This window comes from Xiphophorus couchianus, chromosome 18 (genome assembly GCF_001444195.1).
Source record: "Xiphophorus couchianus chromosome 18, X_couchianus-1.0, whole genome shotgun sequence".
Taxonomy (NCBI): domain Eukaryota; kingdom Metazoa; phylum Chordata; class Actinopteri; order Cyprinodontiformes; family Poeciliidae; genus Xiphophorus; species Xiphophorus couchianus.
This window is the reverse complement of record NC_040245.1, coordinates 21,492,154-21,516,609: the sequence shown is the minus strand read 5'-3', so window position 1 is coordinate 21,516,609 and position 24,456 is coordinate 21,492,154. Positions and strand designations below refer to the sequence as shown.

The 24,456-nt window shown below is 38.7% G+C and overlaps 2 protein-coding genes across 7 annotated transcripts; one reads left to right on the top strand and one right to left on the bottom strand.

Annotated features, from left to right (window-relative positions):
• Positions 1–1,923: 1,923 nt before the first annotated feature.
• On the top strand, positions 1,924–14,774 carry tmprss4a (transmembrane serine protease 4a). 3 transcript variants are annotated; one of them, XM_028045548.1, is made up of 13 exons: positions 1,924–2,053; positions 9,250–9,313; positions 10,408–10,551; positions 10,734–10,886; positions 10,988–11,111; positions 11,207–11,326; positions 11,827–11,870; positions 12,385–12,541; positions 12,657–12,823; positions 13,138–13,233; positions 13,325–13,461; positions 13,826–13,978; positions 14,053–14,774. In XM_028045548.1, exons 2-13 carry the CDS (start codon positions 9,307–9,309, stop codon positions 14,062–14,064), a joined length of 1,314 nt encoding a protein of 437 aa, XP_027901349.1. In that variant the 5' UTR covers positions 1,924–2,053; positions 9,250–9,306; the 3' UTR covers positions 14,065–14,774. The 3 variants fall into 3 exon arrangements, with proteins under 3 accessions (XP_027901349.1, XP_027901348.1, XP_027901347.1); XM_028045547.1 differs by lacking the exon at positions 1,924–2,053 and adding an exon at positions 4,479–4,591 and having other exon boundaries at positions 10,411–10,551; XM_028045546.1 differs by lacking the exon at positions 1,924–2,053 and adding an exon at positions 4,479–4,591.
• Positions 14,466–23,891, bottom strand: mre11a (MRE11 homolog A, double strand break repair nuclease). Of its 4 annotated transcripts, none has more exons than XM_028045542.1 (20): positions 23,827–23,890; positions 23,226–23,296; positions 22,571–22,703; positions 22,302–22,462; positions 22,131–22,218; positions 21,877–22,018; positions 21,680–21,794; positions 19,941–20,126; positions 19,690–19,861; positions 19,519–19,599; positions 19,316–19,445; positions 18,648–18,748; positions 18,377–18,547; positions 18,238–18,297; positions 17,987–18,164; positions 16,920–17,012; positions 16,758–16,819; positions 15,743–15,804; positions 15,550–15,646; positions 14,466–15,430 (listed from the first exon to the last, which is right to left on the bottom strand). In XM_028045542.1, the coding sequence occupies exons 2-20, from the start codon at positions 23,243–23,245 to the stop codon at positions 15,389–15,391; spliced, it is 2,094 nt and encodes a 697-aa protein (XP_027901343.1). In that variant the 5' UTR covers positions 23,246–23,296; positions 23,827–23,890; the 3' UTR covers positions 14,466–15,388. The 4 variants fall into 4 exon arrangements, with proteins under 4 accessions (XP_027901343.1, XP_027901344.1, XP_027901345.1 ...); XM_028045543.1 differs by having other exon boundaries at positions 17,993–18,164; XM_028045544.1 differs by lacking the exon at positions 14,466–15,430 and having other exon boundaries at positions 16,758–16,847; positions 23,827–23,891.
• Positions 23,892–24,456: the final 565 nt, after the last annotated feature.

Genomic DNA, 24,456 nt, shown 5'->3' with positions numbered 1-24,456 from the left:
TGGTCCACATCTGGAAGAAAAATCTGTGCTAAAGTTTAGATCAGGCCAAAAAACAAAAAATTCAACCCGACTCAACCGAGCCAGATGCAACCCGACTGATTAACTTTAATCGGAGGCCCATGCCTCAAGTAAACCCGACATATTCTTTTATTTAGGATTTTACTGCGTTTTGATTTTACACCATTTGAGTAAGCGGTGCAACTTCTCCCAGATTTTGTTTAACATCTTCCAGCTCCATTTTGTCGCTTGTTGAAATGCTGGATGAGTCAAATATATATATATATATATATATATATATATAAATATATATATATATATGTACTGGTCAAGTACGGAAAATATTCCATTAATGTGACCCTTGATACTGCATGTTAAGAACTATCTTTTTATCATGTGAATTTATCAGTATGTAAAAACCTTACTGGCTCCAGGCCCTAAAGTTAGATCAGTGGACCCCTTGTGACAACCACAGAAGACACATTACTGTGTTTCAATATGCTATCGAAGTAACAAAGCCAGAATACTGTCAGTATGGAAAAGCACATTGTGCTCTTCAACATATCTCTTTTGTTTGGCTCTTATTTTCTTCTCACAAACTAACCCTGTCATGTTTTGTGGCTGAAACTCATTTGCAAAATATAAATATTGGCAGTGCATGCAAATCTCTATATTTCCGTTGAATACAGCAAGAGTGGCCGGCTGTCTGGAGTTATGCACCGTCCATCATGCTTTGCATAGTGGATTTCACCTCTATCTTATATTAGTGCAGGTTTTGTAATGCATGCATCTTATTCACATATGTGAATCACATCAACAACAACACAAACAACATTGTTCTTCAATTTGTTTGTTTTTGTCCAAAACTGTGAATATTGTTATAAACCATATTCTGATATTCACTGAAATATTTAGGTCCAATGAATATCGTTGCCTTCACTTTAGTAACATTTCTGAAAAATAGTTTCCTTCTCTTATTGTCACATTATCAGCTGTAGACAGACGGGTAAAGAAAATTACCCCCGCCTTTTTGTTCACACATTTACCGCTCACTTACAGTAAGCACAAGAAAAGGGTTTTCAGGAAAAAAAAATCTTTTTATCCTACTTAAAGGTAACAAGTTTCCAGTTTTTCCAGTAAAATCCCACAAGGAAATGACCACAGGAAAATGTAACTGATCCTTTTCACAAAGAGTAGGGAAATATTAGATTATAAAGCTGCTAGGCTTCACTATGGTATCACATATCCCTCTGCTAGTATTCGTGAATAGTTATTGCTGCATTCACCCTTCTTGGGTTAAATAGTGAGTAGCATATTTCACATTTCTGAGCAGGGGTTAACAGCTTTTCTTATACTGTAAATCCACCCATTCAGCAAGGAATGGCGTGACACGCCCTTTACAGCAAAAACAGTCCCAAGGATTTTTGTAAAATCTACATAACTAAATCCCTGTATAATCCTGTATAAAACGTTAAATTAAAGTCGGTTTTAATGACTACAAAGAGGAACTAACTTTAATAAAAATTAGGTCAAGCAACATGCTTGACCTATTTATTCATATATTTTTATTAAATGAGAGCATTTATATTGCAGAAACAATACATATGGGTCAACACTTGACCATGGAGATGAGAAGAGATTTTTTTTTTTTTCAAATCACACTTCCCACAAGGTGTCTAAAGCCCAATATTAAGTTTCACAAAATTTACGCCCAAGTGCGAAAACAAAGGACAAAACACCTCAATTGGTGGGTGGGAGTGGGAACAGGGGGGGTTGAATGTAGTGAGAGGGCTCATCGTGTGTGTTCAAGGATGTAGTCAGAGAGAGTGTGTGTGTGTGTGTTTGCTTTGCAGGAAGAGGAGGGCGGAGTGTTGGGATGAAGAAACATCGGAGGGTGTTTGCTTGTTGGAGCTATAAAAGTTAGTACTGAAGGCCCTCCGAGGAAAAGAATGAACAATCTCCAACAGGAACTCTTGATCTCTGTCCAATTTTCTTGATACTTTTTGGATTCTACATTCACCAGCACCTACAGAATAAAAAAAATCTTCCCTGGCAGGTGAGCAAAAACTATAATGATAATGATTGTGTAAATGTAATTACCAAGATGTTTTTATTACTTCCTCCTTCGTTTCCAAATTCAAACCTAAACTTGTTTTGATGTCACAAAGTTAATTGTCTTTGTGTGTTTCAACGACTTACAATAATGGAATAATTATGGAGAAGAGCAGAATGAATGGCATGTGACCTGTCTGACAGGTATAAGTCTGACAACTCAAACTTTGGTATCTTTCTGTCAAACGTTAACTGTTTATTTGCTTTTCTGATCAGAATGACAAACTGTTCACATGGAAATAACCTTCAATGTGTGTGTTGTAATCCGTTTTAAAGGGTAGTGTTTGTTCTCCTTGAACGTAAATCTGATAAGTTATACAAAGCTAAAAAAATAAATCTGAATGCCATTTGCAAAATAAATCCCATCAGGCAAGTCGCAGGGGGACGTTCAGTAAATATCAATGTCTGCTTTTTGGTCCAGGAGTGGAAGCATTTAACTTTTACTGCCAAATATAAGGAAAGGTGAATATACAGTATACCATCCATTTAATTGTGGATGTGGATCCTACATATATATATTTTTAATTATTATCATTAATAAAACAATTTCTTTTGTGTCGGGGGCCTTTCTAATTGCACTAATCGTTCCACAATTTATGCACACCCCTGGGCATGGAAATGAAGAAAAGCTGCGTGGAACCACGCAGGATCTGCTTGGAGATGAATCTGGCTGGAGTGGACAGGAGCAGAGACAAACAAACTTTTACGTCATTTGATCTAAATTCTAAGTTACGCATCAAAGCAGAATTACTCATTCCACTGGGGCGGAGCTCTGAGGCATCGTGGAAATAGCATGACAGAATAACAACTGGATTAACAGAAGCTCGATTGCGAACTTGGCTGTTAAAAACGTAAATCAGCCCAAAACGGATTCATTTGAGAGAAATTTCCGCAAGACCTTTTGTTTTATTCACAAAAATGTTATCTATCTAGGCTTTCATAGTGCAAGCTCTCAGCTACGATCATACAGAGGTTGCTTGTACAGAACGATATACGAGTCATCAGGTGCGAGTGGTGGAAGGTGAGGAAATACTGGAAGTGAGCGTCTGGTATCTGAGATCAGTAAAGACTATCTGCTACTGTTTGTAACAAAGGCTCATTCTCTTCTGCCGTCCTGATCACTCACTTCTCAAACGTCCAACCTAGATTCCTCCCCCCTCCCGCCATCTCGTTGCCTGCGGTTGGTTTCCTATAATATCTTCACTGGATTAATTTTGATCCCAAATAAAAGAGTTACCAGAAGTGTGACATCAGTCCTTGAAAGACAATTAAACTCTTTGAAAGCGGTGTAACCGTTTGTTATGAACTCAGTGTTGGCAGTCTGATACATCTGGCATGTGTGGCTCTTTAGGCCACTTAATAGGTTTGAAACTGAAAAACTAAGCAGGGATTCTCGATTTTGATCCTTTATTGTAGCATGTTTTGTTTATTTGGATGTAAATATAAGTCTGGTATAAGAATCGTAAATAGCTACTACTACAATAAAGAGTTTCATAAAAATCAGGAAATAATCAGAAAGCCAAAATATGAAGTTGAATAAAAATAAATGAGACAATAAATTGAGTTAATCGGATCTTCAATGATATGCCTGTACATAGTAATAAATATTACATTTATTCAAGAATTATCACATTTTCTTCAAATTAAAAATTAGGGAAATATCCAACTTTAAATGTATAACTTGACAGTTTACCGTACCATCTCATACAGTAGATTTACCCAGTCGTTGGTTTTAAGTATCTTATGTTTACAGGCACAGATTAAATCGAACAAATCTCAAAGTTCACCTGACTCAGAAACCTGAGTCAGTTTGACTGACAGATACCAGCTGAGCATATTACTGTCAAAACAAAGCAAGCGGCACGCCTAAGCAACAGAGTGCAGCTGCAGACATGTTTTGTCTTTTGGCAACGTGCCGCTTAAATGTATAATAGTTTATGTCAACTCAGGGAATCCTGACTAATAACCACTAAAGAAAAGAATAGACGTAAAATATAAGACCTCCTTAAAAGTAAAATGCTGCCTGTGGTTTTTTTTTTTTTTTTTAGAAGTTGTCAGATAAGATATTGAGAGGAGGAGGAGGGACAACACAGTGGAAACGCAGGTAGGACGGGTAAAGTGTCGTGTTACCTGGATTTAGTTTTGCTTTGTCAGAAGACCTCGGGTTATTAGGAAGAAGCTCCTTTCTAAACTGCGCTGCAACAACACTCGGCACGGTACACCGGCACATTTTATTACAGCGTTGGGATCACAGAGGTGGAGGCCAGGCGTCCTTCAAGCTAGATTCAGTTACGCAGGTGTAGATTGAAAAGGGGAGGGAGCCCGGAAGGGAGACCGGGACAGGATCGCTCCAGGTTTTCCTGTTAAAACCAGGAAAAGGTGACAAAAGGCAGAAGAAGAAGGAGAATATAGAGGACAGCACCTACTGAGGAAAGGGCAGTGGTATTCTATTTACAAAAAGACAAGTGCATCCATCATGGGGGTAAGTATAGCATACAAGGCTGTTCTTTTTTTTAAGGCAACCGTCTAGCAGTTATGATTGATCTGACTATTTGACCAAATCCCTGAAACAAGCTTGAAAACACTGCAAAATTAAATGTGGTGATGTTTTAGGTTGAATCATGTTAATCAGTTTCTGAAGTGTAGTTGGGTAAAAACTTCTAAATTTATACTTCCTATTTTGGACATTTTGGACTTTGTTCCATCACATAAATTAATTATCTCATTTTATATTTTGTTTTTACATCCCTCTGCTCTCTGTTCTCCTCCATAGCTTCTCAGATGCCCATTTTTTCTCAGCTGAATTCAGATGAAATATTTTTGTTTTCTAAATGAACACAGTTATCTAAAAGGTAACTGCCAAGGTTTTCAAATTACCCAATTATACTCGTCTTTGTTAAAGCTGAATAGCTTCCCAAAAAACTCTTAACTAAAATAACTATTGGATTAATATGACTTAAAAAAAACAAAAAGAGATTTGTGTGTGACTCACAGACAAGTTTATGTCAGTCGTCGTGTTATTTTAAGACGTCGTCTTACAAAATATGCCGAGTGTGTCATGATATTTCGGGGAACAAAAACAACCCACTGCTCTCAGAAATCGTTTGTTCAATTCCCAGTGTTCTACAGCCATGTTTCTGGTTTCCCAGGTTGTCATGACTAGTTTCATCCTTCCTGTATTCTCGATACTCGGAGTTTACGGCACACTTTCAGGTGTTGGTGACCTAGTTTCCTGTTATAATTTGTTTGTTTGATTGAAACCGGGAAAAGAAACTCATCGAGATGAAAATCTATTTCCGAAAACTGTCCTGGGCTATTCACCAGCAACGTTTCTTAACATGACATTGATTTCTTGACGTGTGTTCAATTGTTCAGATGTATTGATATTTATATATTATATTTTTTTTCTAAAGCTAGAATGAAGTTCCTAATACAATGAGACTTTATTTTTATTACTTAACATCAATGTTTTAAAGAAATTAGCCAATCTTCGGCTTATTACAAAAAAGAAAGCAATTGTCAAGGCCATAATGTAAAAAAGAAAAGAATTGAAAGTACGATAAAATAACTCTTTGAATGGAAAATTCCTCACAAAAAAAATGGAGACATGTATAAAATGTTCTTCACTACAGATTTGACCAAAATGCCTCGCGGGGTCTTATCAACAAAACCTACTATGACAGAATATGATGCACATAAAACCTGTTCGGCAACATTCTCTGTCTGTGTATCTACTGGTCCTTTTATTTGAAGTAGATGAGTGTGTTTTTCTGTGTCTAGTAACAAACAAATTACATGAAATGTAGGGCAAACACAGGTCTTAAGAATGTCTTTGTGCTGTAAACATGGCTGCAATCTAAAGGCTGTGTGAAAAACTAGTAGAACAAGCTGAAAAGTAGGAACAACGGGCAAAGCGAAAGGTTCCTTAAGCCATCTGTTTGCACATTATGTGCTAAAATTTCTTAATGAGACTCTTAGAAGCCGATTGCCGAAGAACAAAATCTACCTTTTGTGAGAAACAGCCGTGAAATAAATTCGTATTTGATTGCTGCAACATAATCTCCTAACAGTATCACCTAACAGCAAACTTGTTGAAGCAGTTGTTGTTTTCCTTTTAAATTTCTCTTTTTCTAATATAATATTTTACGATCATTTTACATGTAAGCACAAACTGCAATAAAAACTTCCGTGTTTTTAGACAAGCTCAAAATGAGCTGCACTTTATTTGTGCATTAGACTTCTCTTGTCTAATTTTCAATGTTGACACTTCCTCATAAACACTGATCAAACAGGATTATATGTCGGTTTGTGCAGCTGGAGAGCTGTGAACTTTACCAGCATATAACCGGATTCAAATGTATTCTAGTTATCAGAAGCTATAGCCCTAGAACATGTTTGTGATGAGTGCAGCCATGACTAAGTGTGTTTACATCTTAACAATTCACAAAATATTTTACATGATTCTATATGCACAGAATTCATATATGGAAAAACAGGAAAGATCAATGATCTTGCAATAGTGCTACCTTTCAAGGCTCCGTCAGAGATTTAGCATTAAGAAAAAATAGTTAATGTTGCCTGATAAAACATAAATTGTTCCCATGTTATGAATAAATATGTTGATTTGAAGAATAATTGCATTCGAAATGGACTCTTGTACAAATTGAAAAGCGCGATGGTTGCTTTAAAAGGGAGTGGTGCTGGGGAGCATTGTTGTTTGGTCAACAATGGTTACCACCACGGTAACACCGGCTTCATTCAGTGCTTTGCATAAAAGAGGGCCTCACATGCAAATATGCTACTTCTAATAAGGTCACACCCAACTCAACCATTTATCAAATTAAGAACATCAAGGACAGAGGTTAAGCTGCTTTTCTGAAAGGTTCAGGCCACACAAGGAAGTGACGCACCGGGAATTCCGTTACCACCAGTGAAGAGTGTTAGGGGTTAGGCGTCAGTGATTCTGCAAGCAGACACATCTTTTCCTGATCTCAAGACAGGCAACAAAGAATTTCTCTGAAATGTAATAAAGAATAAAAACAGAACACCTAGGACAGACCGAGTCAAGAAACTCACGTGATGTTCAAAGGTAAAAATCAGCGTGTCAAAAGAAATCCTCAGATTAAAAGAACTGAGAACCCTGAAGCTGTAAAGTCTGCTTCAGTCTCTAAACTTGACTTGGATTGTGGAGTCAGCTGTAGTGAACTTGAAACCCTCTTCAGAGCTTATCGATCTCACCTACAGATGTTGCATCGGGCTGTACAGGTGTTCAGGAACACCTCAATAGTTGTTGGGCAACACACCGTAGATCGGATAAAGGCTCATATTATTTATGGCGCCAACATTACAAACATTGTAGAGATCTAGAATAACATAAATGCCTTTCTTATTGGTTAATTACAGGGTTTTTTTATCCATCAGTCTATTTTCCAATTCAAACACGCCCGGCTAGAATAGTGCAATATTTTAGCTTAATTTGTTACAACAGTATAAGCATGACCAGAAAGCAAAGTTTTCCACTTTTGAGAGCAGCTGGTGAGAATTTCACCAATGGGGAGATAAAATTTCATTCCATTTACCGCCTAATAATTTCTTTAATCGCCCCTCCCACCACTAAAATGTCTCCATTCTCAGATTTACATGGAGGTCAAGCCTAATACATTAAAAACTAACATATATGTATCATTTGCTTGCTTCCCGTTAAAGATCAGTTAATAGGATCTTATCACATATTTGTCGGGTACACCATGTACAGATTTGCACGGCCGATGCTATTGTGTTTCTGTGCTCCACCTAAGCCTTTTAACGAGAAACATCAAGTACAATAAGCCCTCAGCCTGTGGCTCCTGTGGTCGAAGATGCAGCTCTACATCGATTTGCGTCGGTGTCGCTTTTTTCCCCACAATGTATTGCAGACGAATAGCTCAATCAACAGAGCTAACAGACTTTGCAGTTTGGTTGGATGACATTTGTAGAGGATGACATTAAAGCAGTGGTAAACATGGAAATGACATCATAACGTCCACGTTTCTTCTACTGGTATTTCTTTTCAGTCATTACGATGTTCCCTCTCTGAGCTTTAGGAGAGAGCAACTAAGACCGAACAGGTGTTGGAAGTAAGCATCTTTTTCTACTGCTCAAATATCAGCAGGCAGAGTCGGCTTGACGTTTTGATCCAAGCCAACCAAGTATTGCATCCGTCCAAGCAGTTCCTTGGTGATTTCAATTTTTCACACTTGATCATTTGCAGCACATGCACTGCAGATCCTGCGGTGTTCTTTTGAGTGTGGGGTTGGACTGATGTGATTGCATCTAATAGAAAACCAGAAAATAACACTGTGGTAATTTGACAACTCATATTTGTGCAAAAAAAAAAGTTCCATGTGTCGTACAGCGTTCTGGTTCTGCACCTATAGTCACACCATAGCTGTCTTGCTTCCTTTTCCATTCTTCACAGTTTTTGACTATAGGCTTTCAGGCCTCCTTTGTTATTGTATAAGTTCTCCTAAGTTAAACCTCATGCTTTGTATCCAAGGATAGACTTCAGCAGGGGTATTTTATGTAAATAACCAACTATTTGAAAATTATAACAACCAAGCAACGTGGTGGTAATAAAAGTCAGGCTTCACATATTTCGTACATTTCACTGACTGCTGTTTTGCTAGATGCAAACATGAATATTTATATTATTTGGATCGACAACCTCCTTTCAAATGAACTGCTAGATTTTTTTACTTTACCAATGTAAACATGCAAAAACTAATCAACAATTACAAAAAGATTTTGATTGTTACAAATTCTAATTAAAGATTTTCCATTAAAATGGTTATAAACACTTATTAAAACGTATTTTTTTGTTTTTTTGATACCCTTTGTATAGTGGCTTATCTTTTGCAGGTTGCCTGCGTCTTTATTAGGAACAAATGTCTAAGTTGAATTGAAAACTATTAAAAGTCTGAATCTCAGAGAGGTGTGAATAACTTTGGGCTTAACTATAATTTTTAATATGTTGTAAACCGTCTGCTTAAAGAGAACTTTTACAGGTAGGGCACTGAAACCGGGCCACACTTCCTCTGAAATCTGGCCCTGGTTTCACAGACGCCTGTTGCTCATGTGATATCTGTTCTCTTCTGTCCTCAGAAATCTCAGTCATCAATTCAGGAACCAGCAGATATCGACATACCACTTAATCCGAGGATGCCAAGTAAGTTAAGAGTCCATCTCTGGTTATATTGATTGACTGATTGCTTTCTTCAACAGACTCGTGTTGTGGTCCACAAACAATATGTCGTTGTTGTACGATACACAACAACACGACATATAATAAAATAAAATCTTACAAAGGACTTGCATACCAATGTTTCCACAGAACCGACTGGTATCTTAGCACACTGAGAGAGGGATGTGAAAACATTACAATAAGACTGTTCAATGAGCTGCACAAACGACACATAAACTTGTATATCAGATTTCTCACAAGTGCCTGGAATGTTCTGACAAAATATCTCACTTGCACTGCTGAACCTGGATTTCTTAAGCAGACTTCTAGGGGAGTCATTATAAGCAACCTAAAGCTTCTGCATGCTAGCTTTTCTAAATTTACACCACAAAGGAGCTGCATACAAGGATGCACAGTAAGCTTTAAACAGACTTATTTTTACCTCATCAGTGCACATACGAAATTTCCTCCCCAGAATGTTTGCCTGGGCGTACAGCATGCGACACTGCCGATAAATATTATCTTCACAGATCTGGTCTGTGATGTAGTGACCCAGATATTTAGTTTTGGAACAAACATTTAACTTTTGCCCTGAGAAAAAAAACAAAGTTATTTGTCTGCTTTAATCCTACATACTAGTACAAAAGTTTTCTTAGCGTTATGCTGCACATCAAATCTCAACCCATAATCCCAGAGCAGATATTCAGTAACTGCTGAAAGCCAGCACTGCTGGGTGAGAGGGCAGCCAGGTCATCAGCATACAAAAAGTGATAGATCGAATGTGGGATCAGGAAGCTAAAACATTTGAAACTGCAGGGCAAAACTCTTGAATCCCACTCAGGTCCTTTTCTGGCTCCTTCACAAGTCCTAGATCAGGCTATTTCAGCTCCAGTCCTCAATGGTCAGTGTCCAGCAATGTTTAGATGTGTCCCCGGTCCAACACACCTGCATCAAATGGCTGATTGACATCCTCAGCATGCAGTCAACTACTGGAGTTACCTTCAGACCTCTGTTATTGATTATATTTTATTTTTCTGTCTTTGATATTCTGACTTTTTTTTTTTTACTTTGTTCTTTAGCAGTTCCACAACAAGTTGTTTGCAAAAAACCCATGACGAACTCAACACCTCAAACAGAAAAGGCGTTGAAGAGGAGGAAAATATTAATCTGGATTCTGATAGCAGTTGTGATTTTGGGCATATTGGTCACTGCAGGATATTTTGGTAAGTCCCAACTCCTGATAACATTATATGTTACAAATGTTCTTTCTGAGGATACAAACGAGTTTGCTATTTTAAACAAGACTTTCCTTTGCATTTTAGCAGAACAAATGTTTCTATGTAAAGAATCATTTCCAGGTTTTAGTGTCACACATTTCTAACCCATATTCTCCTCTCCCCTCCAGTTAAGAAGCTAATTGAAAGCAATTACTACTACTGCACACGCTCAGCGAAGTTCATCCCACTCGCTAAATCCTGTGATGGGAACATTGATTGCTTTTATGGAGAAGATGAGGTTTATTGTTCGACAGAATTCAAAGCAAACGACACATTTCCAGGTACAACTGAAACACCTGACATTTTCACATATTATCCTTTAAGCAAAACTAGAATTTTGAAGCGAAATCGTAACTTTTTTTCCCCCTCCTGTCCCTCTCAGTGCGTCTAATTTCTGCTGAGCGTGTCCTCCAAGTGTTCAATGGCAAAACATGGGTGACCGTCTGCAACGACGACTGGAGCACACAGCACACCGAGACCGCTTGCAAACAACTAGGATACACAAAGTGAGTTTTAACGAAAATGTCACGACTTAAGAAACTGGTTGTTTGGTCTTGGATTACATAGAGCCTCCCCTTTCTCCTTTACTCTCCGTGAACAGTTCCCCAACAAGCAAAAATGTCTATGTTAGCTCCTTGCCGTCTCCTTTAAAAACTGGACCGTTCACGGCAGTCAGGATCGGGAGTGGAAGCACACCAGTACATCAGGCAACCATTGACCGGTGAGAACAACACAGTTTTCCTCATGTTTTTTTTTAAAAGTCCTGTTTGTTTGTGGCATTTGCAGGGATGATTTATGGCCAAATTGAAGTTTCAAGCTATCTGAGCAGGCCAAAAGATCTCCCTATATAAAAAAAAACAAAAAAAACAAACGAAAGTTAACATACTATAAATATTAATCTGCTATTATTGTACAAAAACTCCCCTCCACTTTTCTTTTTGACTCTTGTTGTGTTTTCTTTACAAAGTTTCTGTTCCTGTAAGCCACTGTAGTGCAGAAAAAAGTCCAGTTTTTGTTCCTTAAATGCATTTTCTACGAAAGTGAACAAACAGGTGCTATACCCAGATAAAACGGAACGAAAACTGAGGCATAGTTCAACATGGGTTGAAGTTAGAGAAGCAGGGGAAAGATTATTCCTACATGTCCATCATTTAAGTTGTTTTCGGTTACATTCGCATATACAGTTCTTGGCTTATCACCCTTTCTTTTTTCCACAAACAGCAGCGTGTGCCGCACTGGATCTGTGGTCTCTTTGACGTGCTCAGGTGAGTTCTGGTTTTAGAAAACCAGTGTGTCATGTGACTGCATTGTTTCCAGGGTTTTCATGATATAAAATAGGTTTCAGTGGCGGTGAGCATTGGAGGTGACAAGTTTCATACATGCAGGCCTAAACAACTCCTAGAAACTCATCACAGATTGTGTTTATTCCTGTTGCTAGGATACTAAGAGTTCACGTCCCCCTCTACCATACATAATAATAGAGCACAATCTTTATAGATATTGTTTTTCTTGCATTTACGCCACTGTTATTTTATCCATTTGTACAGACTATAAAACCGTCCTCGTTACTCTATATATTACATACTTTTAATATGCACCTTTATCAAACACATACTAAGTATTACAAGACAAACATTTGTGATCATTATGTGATAATTTGTCAACCTTATGATCTAAAATTAAGCACTGTTATAGAGCAGGACAAAAGTTATTTACAAAATTTGCTGGTGGGTGGTGCCATTAAAACCCGTTTCTCATAAAAATTGCTGTATTGGTCAGATTGTGGAGTGGGGGGCAATCTGGAGCGCATCGTTGGTGGCGTGGATGCCCATATAGAGGAATATCCCTGGCAAGTGAGCCTGCAGAATGGCGGGCACAGATGTGGCGGCTCACTGGTGTCATCACGCTGGATTGTCACTGCCGCCCACTGCTTTAGGTTAGTAAAATCACCACTGTTCGCCATTTCTTGTGAATTTTGGAAATATTAAACCCCCTTCCTCCTACATGTCTTTCTCTCTCTCTCTCCCTACCTTATTCTCGGGCCCCTGCAGCGGTAACAAAGAGCTGAGTCGGTGGACAGTGATGTCAGGAGAGACATACTTGACCACATTAGGAGGCTCTTCTGTGGACAAGATCATAATCCATGATCAATACGATGAAGCCAGTAGCGACTACGACTTGGCAATGATGAGGCTGAGCAGTCCGATCTCAGTGGGAGGTTAGGATTTAACACTGTATACCTAAAAACATGCAAAATCTTAACACGCTCAGATCCATCTCTTAAAGGTCAGATGACCTTTCTGTACATTTATCCCACAATTACTGAACATTTATCAAGAGCATTTTACTGACATCTAGTGCTCAGTGTTTTAAACTGCAATGTAATTTTAAATTTAAATCAACAAGCTGATGAACTTTTTTTTTTTTTGACTGCTTCTCTGTAGAGATTCTTACGCATTCTGGTCATGGTAATCGTACATGCTTGAAAAAGCAGCTAATTCAACTCACCTTTGTAACTTTCTTCATGATCAGATAAACGTAAGCCGGTGTGTCTCCCTCCTAAAGACCTTCTCCTTCCTGACAAGGCTCCTGTGGTTGTTTCAGGCTGGGGACTGCTGAGAGAAAATGGTGAGACTCTTACATGAACCAAGGGAGGAAAAAAAAAAGAAGTTTTGCTTTGGTAATCTAATGCTACAGCAGATTTGTTTTACCTTTTCAGGGAAAATTTCAACTACACTGCAAAAGGCTAATATTGAGATGATTGATCGAAATACATGTTCCAGTATTTATGCCACCATGCTATCGCAAAGAATGGTCTGTGCTGGCAACTTGAAGGGAGGCGTGGATTCCTGCCAGGTAATGAGTTGCAGTCGGGGTCCATTTAAATCAGGAGTCTCAAACTCCAGTCCTCGAGGGCCGCAGACCTACAGCTTTTAGATGTACCTCAGGTACAAACCACTGGAATGAAATGGCTTAATTACCTCCTCCTTGTGTAGATCAGTTCTCCCAGCCTTGCTAATGACCTAATTATTATATTCAGGTGTGGTGCAGCAGAGGCACATCTAAATGTTGCAGGACTGCGGCCCTCAAGGACTGGAGTTTGAGACCCCTGATTTAAATGTATAAATTTAGCTACTTGATGCATCATTACTGTTCTGTTCTCGCAAATGTCTGAGATTTTTTTAATACAGAGCCATCTGTGTTGTGGTTCAAACTGCAGGGCGATAGCGGAGGCCCCTTGGTGTATCTTTCCGCCTCTCAGTGGTATCTGGTGGGAGTGGTGAGCTGGGGCGATGGCTGCGCGCGGGAAAACCGGCCTGGCGTCTACAGCAACGTGGATAACATGCTCAACTGGATCTATGCAGCCATAGAGGTACTGCATGCAAACAAAGGAACGTCCATTTTTACAGGCTTTAATTACATCAGTTTTTTCTTCTATTTTTTCAGAAAAACCCATGATGTTCCACCGTGACTGGAGCCACTAGATGGATTTCAGGCATTTTTACCTGAGACAGACTGTGAAGCTCAAAGTTCTTGTTTTAGCACTGCTGTATGGAAAAAAGAGGACTTTGAGGGAGAAGAGAGGAATATGCACATCTACTGTCAATGAAACATTTGCATTGCCCTGAGCCACAAAAGTATGGATGCAGACATATTCATTTTCACAGATTGTGCCATTATGTCCGTATTTACCTCAGGGAACATGCTTGTTTTTGTTTCCTTCTGTTGCCTAATTAAGGTCTCAAAAAGTATTGTAGCTTTTGTTTTTTCTTTCTTTATTCTGGAAGCACTTTTTGGCAAAACAAGCCAGTCAGAGCAGATTCAGTGATGTGTGTTTTTTGCAATAATGGATGCTTTTATGGTGCTGGATTTGTGACCCTTCTCTCCACTTAAGACCCAATAATGCCCGATTTTTACAGGCGAGGATATTTTAGTCTAATTGAAAAAGAAATAGCATTTTATTGTATCACAGTGACTCATTAATACTCACATGAAATATTTAAAAGTGCAGGTCAAATAATTTTTGCCTTTCCATGTAAATTAAATGTTGTTGCTGTTAACATTTATTTGGTTTTAACATATACTTGTAAATAGTCTGTAAATATGATCAACTTTTTCCTCACCTTGGAGGCTGTTATGTTGAAGTGAGAATAAAACTGGGAAATTAACGTCTTTCATTTTGTTGTCTGCTTCACAAATGTGAACAAACCACTCTGTGCCAATGTATTTTACCATTCAACGTTAGTTTATTCCTATTAGTAAGGTGTTTCTGATAAACTGAGATAAATATTTGAACAAAATAATAATTTCTAGTAAAATGAATTAGTTTCTAAACATTTGAAAATACTTCAAGTTTTAATTGACTGTAGTTCTGGGGTCAAACTGATTCTTAGGATATCTGGTCAACTATAATAAACTGCAAGTCAGGAATGAAAACCTAGGCAGTGATTTTAAACATCTTGGACAGATGTTTGTAATTTTATATGACAAGTCTTTATTTTTCCATATTTAGAAAGGGCAGTGAAAAAAAAAAGATTCACAACAGCAGGAGCCCTCCAGGGAATGGAAAGCAAACGAAGGTGCAAACTTGACATTTTCTAAACTCCTCTGCTCAAACTCTTCAAACCCCACAATAACGGAAACTGATGCACTCCATTATTTTTACCCCATGCAGTTTTGGTTGTAAAATTGAATTAATACCTGTCATCATTTAACAAGACAGAAGAACATTGCAGGAACACATACAGTAATTCTTTGAATTAAACACAACTGATGGATGTGCTTATCTTCTTGAACCACGACTGTGGCCTTTGAATGGGTTGTCCTGCAAACATATGAAAATAAATAAGATTAAAGAGTCACAATTAGTTTGTATATTGCAAAATAATAAGATGTAAATGTGGAAAGTCTATGAGTAATCTAACTTCCCATATCTCTTCATACCTCCTCATCACTGTCTTCAAAAGCAACTCCTCGAGATGTCTGACTCTGGCTCTGAGAACTGTACTTGGGGAAGGATGATGATGACAACGATGATGATCTGTGTTTGACAGGAACAAAATTCAGCTTAGAGGCCGAAGAAAAACGATATGCATCTCTCTGGCTTTTCTCTGCTAAATGTTAGCGTAGCACAAACCTTGGAGGCGGCCTGGTAGCTTTCATTACGGGTATATCTTCATCTGAGTCATCTATGATCACCTGAAGACGGTCAAACGGCACAGAGAGGAATTATGTATTACGTTTATGAAGGTTGCAGGAATATTTTCCAAGTGACAGGTAAGCTCCAGAATTAAGCTGCACAAGGACTTGTCTGAATGTTTTTATGCTTATTTTTGACTTAAATAGTCGCTTGAGTTTTTAGCCAGGTTCTCTGTTACAACTTTCCACTTCATGATGTTTTTGTAATTCTTTTTTTAAAATTTCATTTGATCATTTCTACAGTCCGAGCTCGACACTGAACCAAAATTCGGGCCAGGTCAGGTCAAAATTATTTGCTCGATGGTCAGGTTAGCTTGGGCTTCTGTGGCGAGTTTCAAAAACCTACAATGCATTCAGCAAACGATAGACCAAATGTAAATGCACAATATAAAGTTGTGTTAATCTACTTATTAAGGCCCAGATAACTGATTAGGTAGTTTATTATGATGAGGACAGAAAGACAGTAATGTGCAGATGTTTGTTAAGACTGTAAAACATGCAGCGCACCGCACATTAATGCACACACAGCTCCGCCCTGCTCTGCTCCTATCAATCACACATCCCAGATGATTTGCACATGAGTCACCCTGCGGTTACAAGTGACAAAATGGAGCTGGAAGTTGCCAAACAAAAGCTAAAAACGGCAAGAGTTACACTGCTTACTCAAATTATACTCTAAAAACGAGAGCAGTGAAATCTTATTTGAAGTAATATGTTGCGTTGACTTCAGGCTCGCACCTGTAATTAAAGTTAATTACTTATGATAAGTTAATTACTTGGGCCGGATTGGGCTTAGACGCTGGGTTGGGATTTTTTTTTTCTTTTTTTGCCCCAATCTAAACTCTAAAATTGACAGAGCTGAAACATAAGCAACAAAGAAATGTTGAAATGCATTCGAGTTGCTGAATAAAACTAAAATCTTAACGCACGCTACAGCTTATTTGTTAATTTACCTCTTCGGCTGCAGAAGAAGTGGATGCTTCTATTTGAGATCTTTGGGATGTAGCCTGAAAAGCTGAGAAATGAGAAGAGATAAAGACATACTATTGAGAAAATAGGAAAAGATCTAAAATATTTCAGCAGATTATTCTTAATGACTGAAGAGTCCCCTCTACCCTGAAATATGTTTCTGGTTTGAGATGCTGGTGCTGATCTCTGGGAACGACCCCGACCCCGACCGGCTGGCTTTGCTTCTGATGCAGCAGAACCTGGACAGAACAAAGAACATAAGATTTACTGAGACAAAAAACACACACACATCCGCAACGCAGAATTAGATGGAAAGTTCTACATGACAATTTGAGTAAACGCTTTATTAAATTAACAAAAAGGCTCTCACTGCAGGACTCCAGTGGTGGCTTATTTATTTACCACTTTATACAACTACGGTGACGTTTCGAAGCCCTAGGCTCCGAATTCAACTGTGAAGAACTTTCCAGGTCGGCCCACGCCCAGATTCCGGCCTGAATGACGTACTGAGAGCACATTTGAAAATTCCAACTGGTTTGCATACTCAAATCCAGAAATCAGAAACTACCGTAGCTTTCCGGCTACGTAGGCTTCTTCAGTAAATTAGGCCCGACATAAATAACAAATTGGCTGCAACTGCAATAGTTCACTGAATGCCTGGTGAATAATAATTAGCAGAAAGTTCTCCACCTGTATGAAAACAGTGAGCAGAAGATATTCGATATCTTCTGTCCGATAAAAATAGGAACCCGTTACGTATTTGACTGGATGGCAGCAGCCATTTATATCAAGATCATATGGTAGCTGAATTTAGACAGAGTAACAACAAATAAAATCAAATCACAAACCAATATGGTTATGCCGACGGCCGTGTTAGGCCAGATTTACTTTATTAATATGAGGTAAGTCACCAGATTTGCAGAGATATGTTAGTGATAAAAGGTGCAGCTTGCAATACTGGTGTGAAATGAGAATAAAATTGGATTTTAATTCAATAAAGTCAAGCTAATTTTGTTAAATTTGAGCAAAACTTAACTTTCTTGCTTCTATTTTTATTTGACTGACATGAACACCTCGAATAGCAGCCTTATCTCTTTAAAAGTCTTTTGTGTGTTTAGATGTGTTTAAGTTGTAATTGTTGGAACCCTAGAATTGATAAATAAAACATTGCATCTCACAAAAGCACGTCCTGACATCCACGTGAGACTCTCACCTCCACCCTTTGCCCCGCCCCGACTTCCTCGCCCTCTACCGCCTCCTCGTCCTCTGCCTCGGGTCGGAGCAGGAAGCGTCCCTGACTCCTCGTCAGATTCCATGGTAACATCTGCGGGCTCATCAGACAAATCGAGATCACCTCGCTCCATCCGGTGGGCTCTGGCTCTGTTAATGGCCTGAGACACAAACGCATAATGAAACACAAGCTCTTCAAATCATCTCAAAAGCTTGGTTGGTGTTCTTCCCTACTTCTTTGATGTCGTCCTCTTCTTCAGTCGTATTCTTCTTGGAGTCTCTGAATTTCTGAATCTGAAAGATATTCCGTTAGCCACCCGTCACAGCGCCACACGACACGACGGTTTGCTTAGCTCTCTGGTGCCTCTCTTGCCTCTGCATCAATGTCTTGCTCTGTGGTTACTCCTCTGCTCTGAAGATGCCGCTGCGTCTTCTCCAACTGGTAGGTGATCAGCTCCTCGATGGCGTCCTTCTCGTCTTTGTCCACGAACTCCTGAATGGCTTTGCCCATGCCCTGCTCGGTCAGCAGAGACAGCTGCACCTTCTGTGAATACACACACACACACAGTGACAACATCAGATGAAGCGCGGGAAAAAATGAAATCCTACGAGTGACGTCAGAATTTAATTTAATTTTTACACACCTGCTCAGCCGCTTCAAAGTACTGTTTAACCAGGTCCTCCACTCTCAGTCCCTCAACAGCAGCTGGTTTTACTAGCTTGCTGTAGTCGACATTGAACTCATCTAAAATTTGCAATAAATAACAAATACATAAAACAAATAATACATACTTAACATAGAAAACACCTGGATGTCTTACAAAAGAATCCACTGACGGTATAAAAAAGCAAGATTTTTTATTTCCCAATTTTTTTTCTCCAAATTTAATTAACTTGAATTTATTGAATACAGATCCAGTCAGAAGTTTAGAAACTAATAATCTGCATGAATGTCATTGTTTCTTGGATTTTAAGCCTTTGACTTCCACATTTCTTTTGTTTGTAAAATTGGGTTCCTGTGCCTTCATTTAACAACATTTCAGATTTTGTAAAATGAACTGAGATAACTGGAATTTCCATTAAGATAACAATCCCAGAGAGATAAAGAAGATTAACATCAAGCTTCTGGAATGAATGTGACATTACTACCCAGGAAAAAGGAAAGCAAAGACGCATCCATAAAAGAATAAAATTCCTCAATTTATGCCCATAATGAGGGGATGCAGACTTCTGACTGAGACTATATCGGTTTGGCTCAGTGTTGGATTCAAAAAGAAAAAGTCAGCAGAGGAATATTTAGGTGAAGTCCAACCTTTGACGCCCTCCTTTTGCTCACGCTTTCTGAGGAAGTGAATTACATCTTTTGGGTTAGCCACGCGGTCCACAAACTTCTGACTGAAGCGAGAGGTGTTGAACGTTTCAAAGCCTCCACTGTAGTCCACCTAGAGACAAGAACAAGGGGAATTCATTTGCTGATGAGCGCTGGCGTAAAGATGAGTGCAGAACTCAACTCCCCCTCAGTCGAATTAAAGGTTTCTCCGGTGTGCGTGGACAGCCGAGTCTTTCCCTCTCGGCTTCTTCTAACATTTCAGAGACCTGCATATGGACAAGACGGAAAAGATTAACAGAGACAGATAAAGTGAAGTCTTAAACCAGTGCAGTGCATTTTAAGAAGAACATCGCTACCTTTGCATAGCACAGGTTCTCCACCTTCTTTGTAACCTGAGGAGTATCAGGTGTGAAGAGGTCCTCATAGTCAGCCAGCAAGACATCCTGGATGAAGAACTGACGGACTGTCTTTAAAGGGATCTTCTGCAGGTTCATTTTACGACCTTTGACTCTAAGCAGTCCTATATGCCTAAGTGAGTACAACGGCAGAAGCTTGAAAACTGTAGCTGTTCAAAATACAATAAAAATTTCCTGAAGTGTGTGTTTACTTCTTGGCGGCCTCTCCAGGTGACAGGGAGGTGGCTACAGAGCTCCCTGGCTGCGTCACGTAGAACAGCTGCTGCTCATTTCTAGTTGGAGTAATCAAACACTCGTGTTCATGGCCCCACACAACCAGGTCAATGAAATCATCCAGGAACTGCTCAGGAATGTAATTTGTGGGACCGTGTTTACTCCTAAATAGAAAAAACAAAGAAAAAAAAAAAAAACAGATTTAGGATACATTTTTTAAAAATGGAAAAAATACTGCTCATTTTGAAAACAATGCATCAAAAGATTGACAAAAGTTATTTATCTTTATGGTAATAAATAACATAAGAAAAAAAGCAGAAATAACGTATTTTTCAATTGGCCATTCTTTCTTAAAACAGTTTGACATTGCTTTTCAATATGGCCACTCCTCGCATAAACAGTGGTAAGATAAGGCAAAAACATGTTCATTATACAAGACACACATGTAAGAGTGTGTCTAAATTCAGTATTATATGTTAATATAATATACTGGAACAGCTTCTTTCCCACAGCTGTCACGCTTTTGAACGCCTCCTGACATAAAACATAAACTATAAGGACTGTACTCCCCTATCCTCTCATACAACAATAACACATGGACTATCCTCACATATACACACATCACGGACTGTTTTCTTCACACACACATACAACCTGTAAATTTTATCTGCCATTATTTATCTATAATCCATTCCCTAACATTCTTGTATAGTCTGTATAATCTGTGCATATAGCTCCCATATTTATATTTATACACAATATCTATATCTCTTGCTATAACCCCTTATAATCCATACATACATAGTCTTGTACATCTGTAAATAAATATTTATATCTTGTAGAGCACTTCTGGATAGATGCAAACTACATCTCGTTGCTTGTACTTGTGACAGTGCAATGACAATAAAGTTGAATTCTATTCTATTCTATTCTATTCTAATATAAACTGAATGAATCAAAAGTGGTGCTTGCTTATGCGAGATAAGGCTGTGAACCTGATCTGACAGGCCTGGTAGTAAAGAAACCCATAATCAGACAAGCAGCCAAAGGGCCCATGGTAACCCATAGTAACACTGCTCATGTGGGACAATCAGTTAAAGCAGCAATATATCACTTTTATAAGAGATACATATATAAATATGTTCTTTACATATTTGTTAAAACTATCTCAATGTTGTGACAAGATGGTATGAGACAGATAATCTGTGAAAAAAAATACAAATCAACCTCCTCTGCCTTCTCACAGTGCCAACTACAGATATACACTGCTGGGTCAGAATCAACCAATCACAGCCAGGAGGAGGGCCTTAGCACTGTCAATCACTCTCAAGTATGCACTGCTCACACTCTCCACCTTTCTCTCTGCTGCAGCTGTTTCACTACAACAACCTGCCATTAATGCTTAGCCTAAATGGCATGGCCGCCAATGTCTCTCAGGATCAACTTTCAGTGATTTAACCCTGAGAGACAATGGAATAGTTTAGGTTAAAGGCTGCACACATGTTAGATTGGCCCAGTTAAAGTTCAAACTTAAAATACTGACTATAGATTTTAACAAAAGGGGCTGAATACAAAAGCAAAAGGTAAATTGTCTTCCATGTCACAATTATGCACTACTTTTTAGTTTGAGTATTTTTGCGAGGCACTGTATTTGTTACAATACAAATTCTACCAACTAATTTAAAACTGTTCACATCACTCATGTTTGAGAACACACCTGTTCTGGTGAATTGCAAAGAGGTTAAACCAATTGTCTTGATCCTCTTTGGGTCGAAGCATGGTAACCTGCTTGTTGACAAACATCCTGTACAGGCGCTCATCCGGGATCGAACCTTAACATGCATTCATACAAAATTTAGGTACAACATAGATGAGAATTTAACAAATAGGAACCAATAGGAAACCCAAACTTACCAAGACCATACAGGGCCAGCTTGGTGCTGCCTTTCTGCAAGAGGATTGGACTAATCTCTATCCTCTCCACAGAGTGAGAGTGACCAAAGTGATTGACGAGACCAGAAGCACTCAGCAGGTCCAGGGCACACAAACCTTCCGCCTTGAAATAAAATCAAACATTTTAAGGATGAACACACAGATAAAGCAAATTATATATTCAGGATTCATTTGTACTTGATGTACTCGTTGTTTTTCAAGCAGAAGGAACTAACCCCAGTTGGATCATCGTGGTTGCCATGAATACTGAAGACAGGGATAGAAATGTTCAAGTTTTCATCCTGATAGTTCACCCAGGGGAACCTACAACACAATGATTCATTCATTCGGCACATATACAACACTGATGGAAAACCCATAGAGATGAGCAACAACAAAAAACTGACTGTGTTGTGTTGAAGTTAATAGTCTGGTCACTGAGGATGTTGAAGGTCACAGGCGAGTCTCCCATGCAGTATTCCCTCAGCATAGTGATGCAGCTGTGGAGGCATCGTCTTGACGGCTTGTTCTCGTGAAACAAATCCCCACCCAGCAGGATGAGATCTACCTGCGGAAAAATAAGTTAAAAACCAATCAGCCAGATGAACAGCAGAGAAAAAAAAATTGTAGACATAAATACTGACTTCCACACTGGATCGCAGCTATTCGCGCATACCTGATTCTCCTTGGCACATTCCAGGATTTCTTTCAGCGTGTGGAAGGAGTCGCTGCCGCGAATCGCGTCTTTCTCAAGGTAACCGAGGTGAATATCAGTGGAAATCAGGATCTTGAATGTATCCTCATCATCCCTAGAAAAGTGAAATGAAAGGTGATGATAAACACAGCGCAGATATTTGATCTTTAAGAGGGACACAATACAATCAACTCTCCACCGTTGCTACACCCTCAGGAGGAGATGTTGCCTCTAGAAGTTGGAAAAATTCGAATAAACCTGAATGCTTTATCAACTAGCATCAAATTGTGTTGTATGTAATTAGCTTTAAATCAGTCAGTATGATTGCAATCTGTATACACTGGATGTCCTATTTGTTTTTTGTTAAGTTCCTTGAGACAACATCTGTTGTTAATTGACGCTGTATGAATAACTTTAATTTGTATTTCGCCACCTTGAATTTGATACCAACAGCTGACCAGTGCAAAGAGGGTTGAAGCATGACAGTGATAAAGGAATGATCTGAAAAGAGAAAGAGTATGATCTAACTAAACTGGAACACAAGAACCCACCATGAAGTATGGTGGTGGCTCTATCATGCTGTGGAGATGCATTTTTCAGGAAGGAAAAGGGAAACTGGTCAGGATGGAAAACTTACAATGTGTTTTCTGAAGACATGACGATACAAGAAGCTCTATTCAAAAGCTGGCACGTTAACAAATGGTTCCCCTGTAGAGAGCAGAACAAAAACAATCCAGAACAAGTAGATTTTAGACATGCAGTTGTATATAAACATCCCGCTTCTTAAGACATCCTCTGTTCATTCAGATCCCACGACTTCTTTAAACTTTTCTAACTTTTTTTTTTAATAACCAACAGTTATAAAGTAAAACATAGTGTTGAAATGCCTACGTTATTGTCTTTTTTAAAAGAAAGCCTGATTTTCGTCAAATGAAATTATTTCCGAAAATTATAGCTATAGCTTCTGAAACATAGCTATTCCGTGTTGTATGGATTGACACCGCGCTAATTAACAACAACTAAATCTGCTAACATAGCTAACAGAAGTGTGTAACTCAATGGTAATTTAGCGTGGGGATAGTACAGTTAGCATTTTTAAAAATCCTATTGTGCAATGCACCGGCTTTCTTTGCATGGAAGCTAGCTTTAGTTAGCATTTAATATGTATGCGTAACATTGGCTTGATAAGAACACAAAACATATAAAACACAGATAAAACTGTAAGTCCTGCCACCAACCTCCCTGAAGTCTCTATTTACCCTGAAAATCCCGGCAACTCTTGCGAAACGTCATTTCCTCCCCGCCCCCTTTAGATTGCTCACGGTTATTGTAGTTTGTATTCCAGGTGATCACAAAGTCGATCTACAACAATCTCCGAGGAAGAGAACTACATTTCCGCAAAACGAGTGGGTCGCTTGGTTTATCCGAGTAGGAGCGCCGCTGAACCTTCTCCTCGCCTACTAAAATGTATAGAAATTGAAGAATAGACGCCGCAAAGCGATATTTGATACTCGACTTCGCTATATTAACAACGGTATTTTTGTTGGAAGGCAAACAAAAACAATATAAATTTTTTGTGTGAACACGACACACAAAGTAGAGTAATGTAAAATTCAACTTTCACTTTTAAAGAAATGAATACAATTGCTGTACATTAAGCTCACGGTTCTGAATTACAAATAGTATTTTAATGGTGGTCTGGTATATTCTCACTTTAAACATTTTCATGACATTAGCAGTAAGCGAAAAACGGAAAGAATAATACAGTAAAGACAACAGAAAAATACATTGCTAACCATATTCTTGAAATTGGCTGGATGTCCAAATGAAACTATACAGTTGAGGAAAATAATACTTTCAGTGGTGAA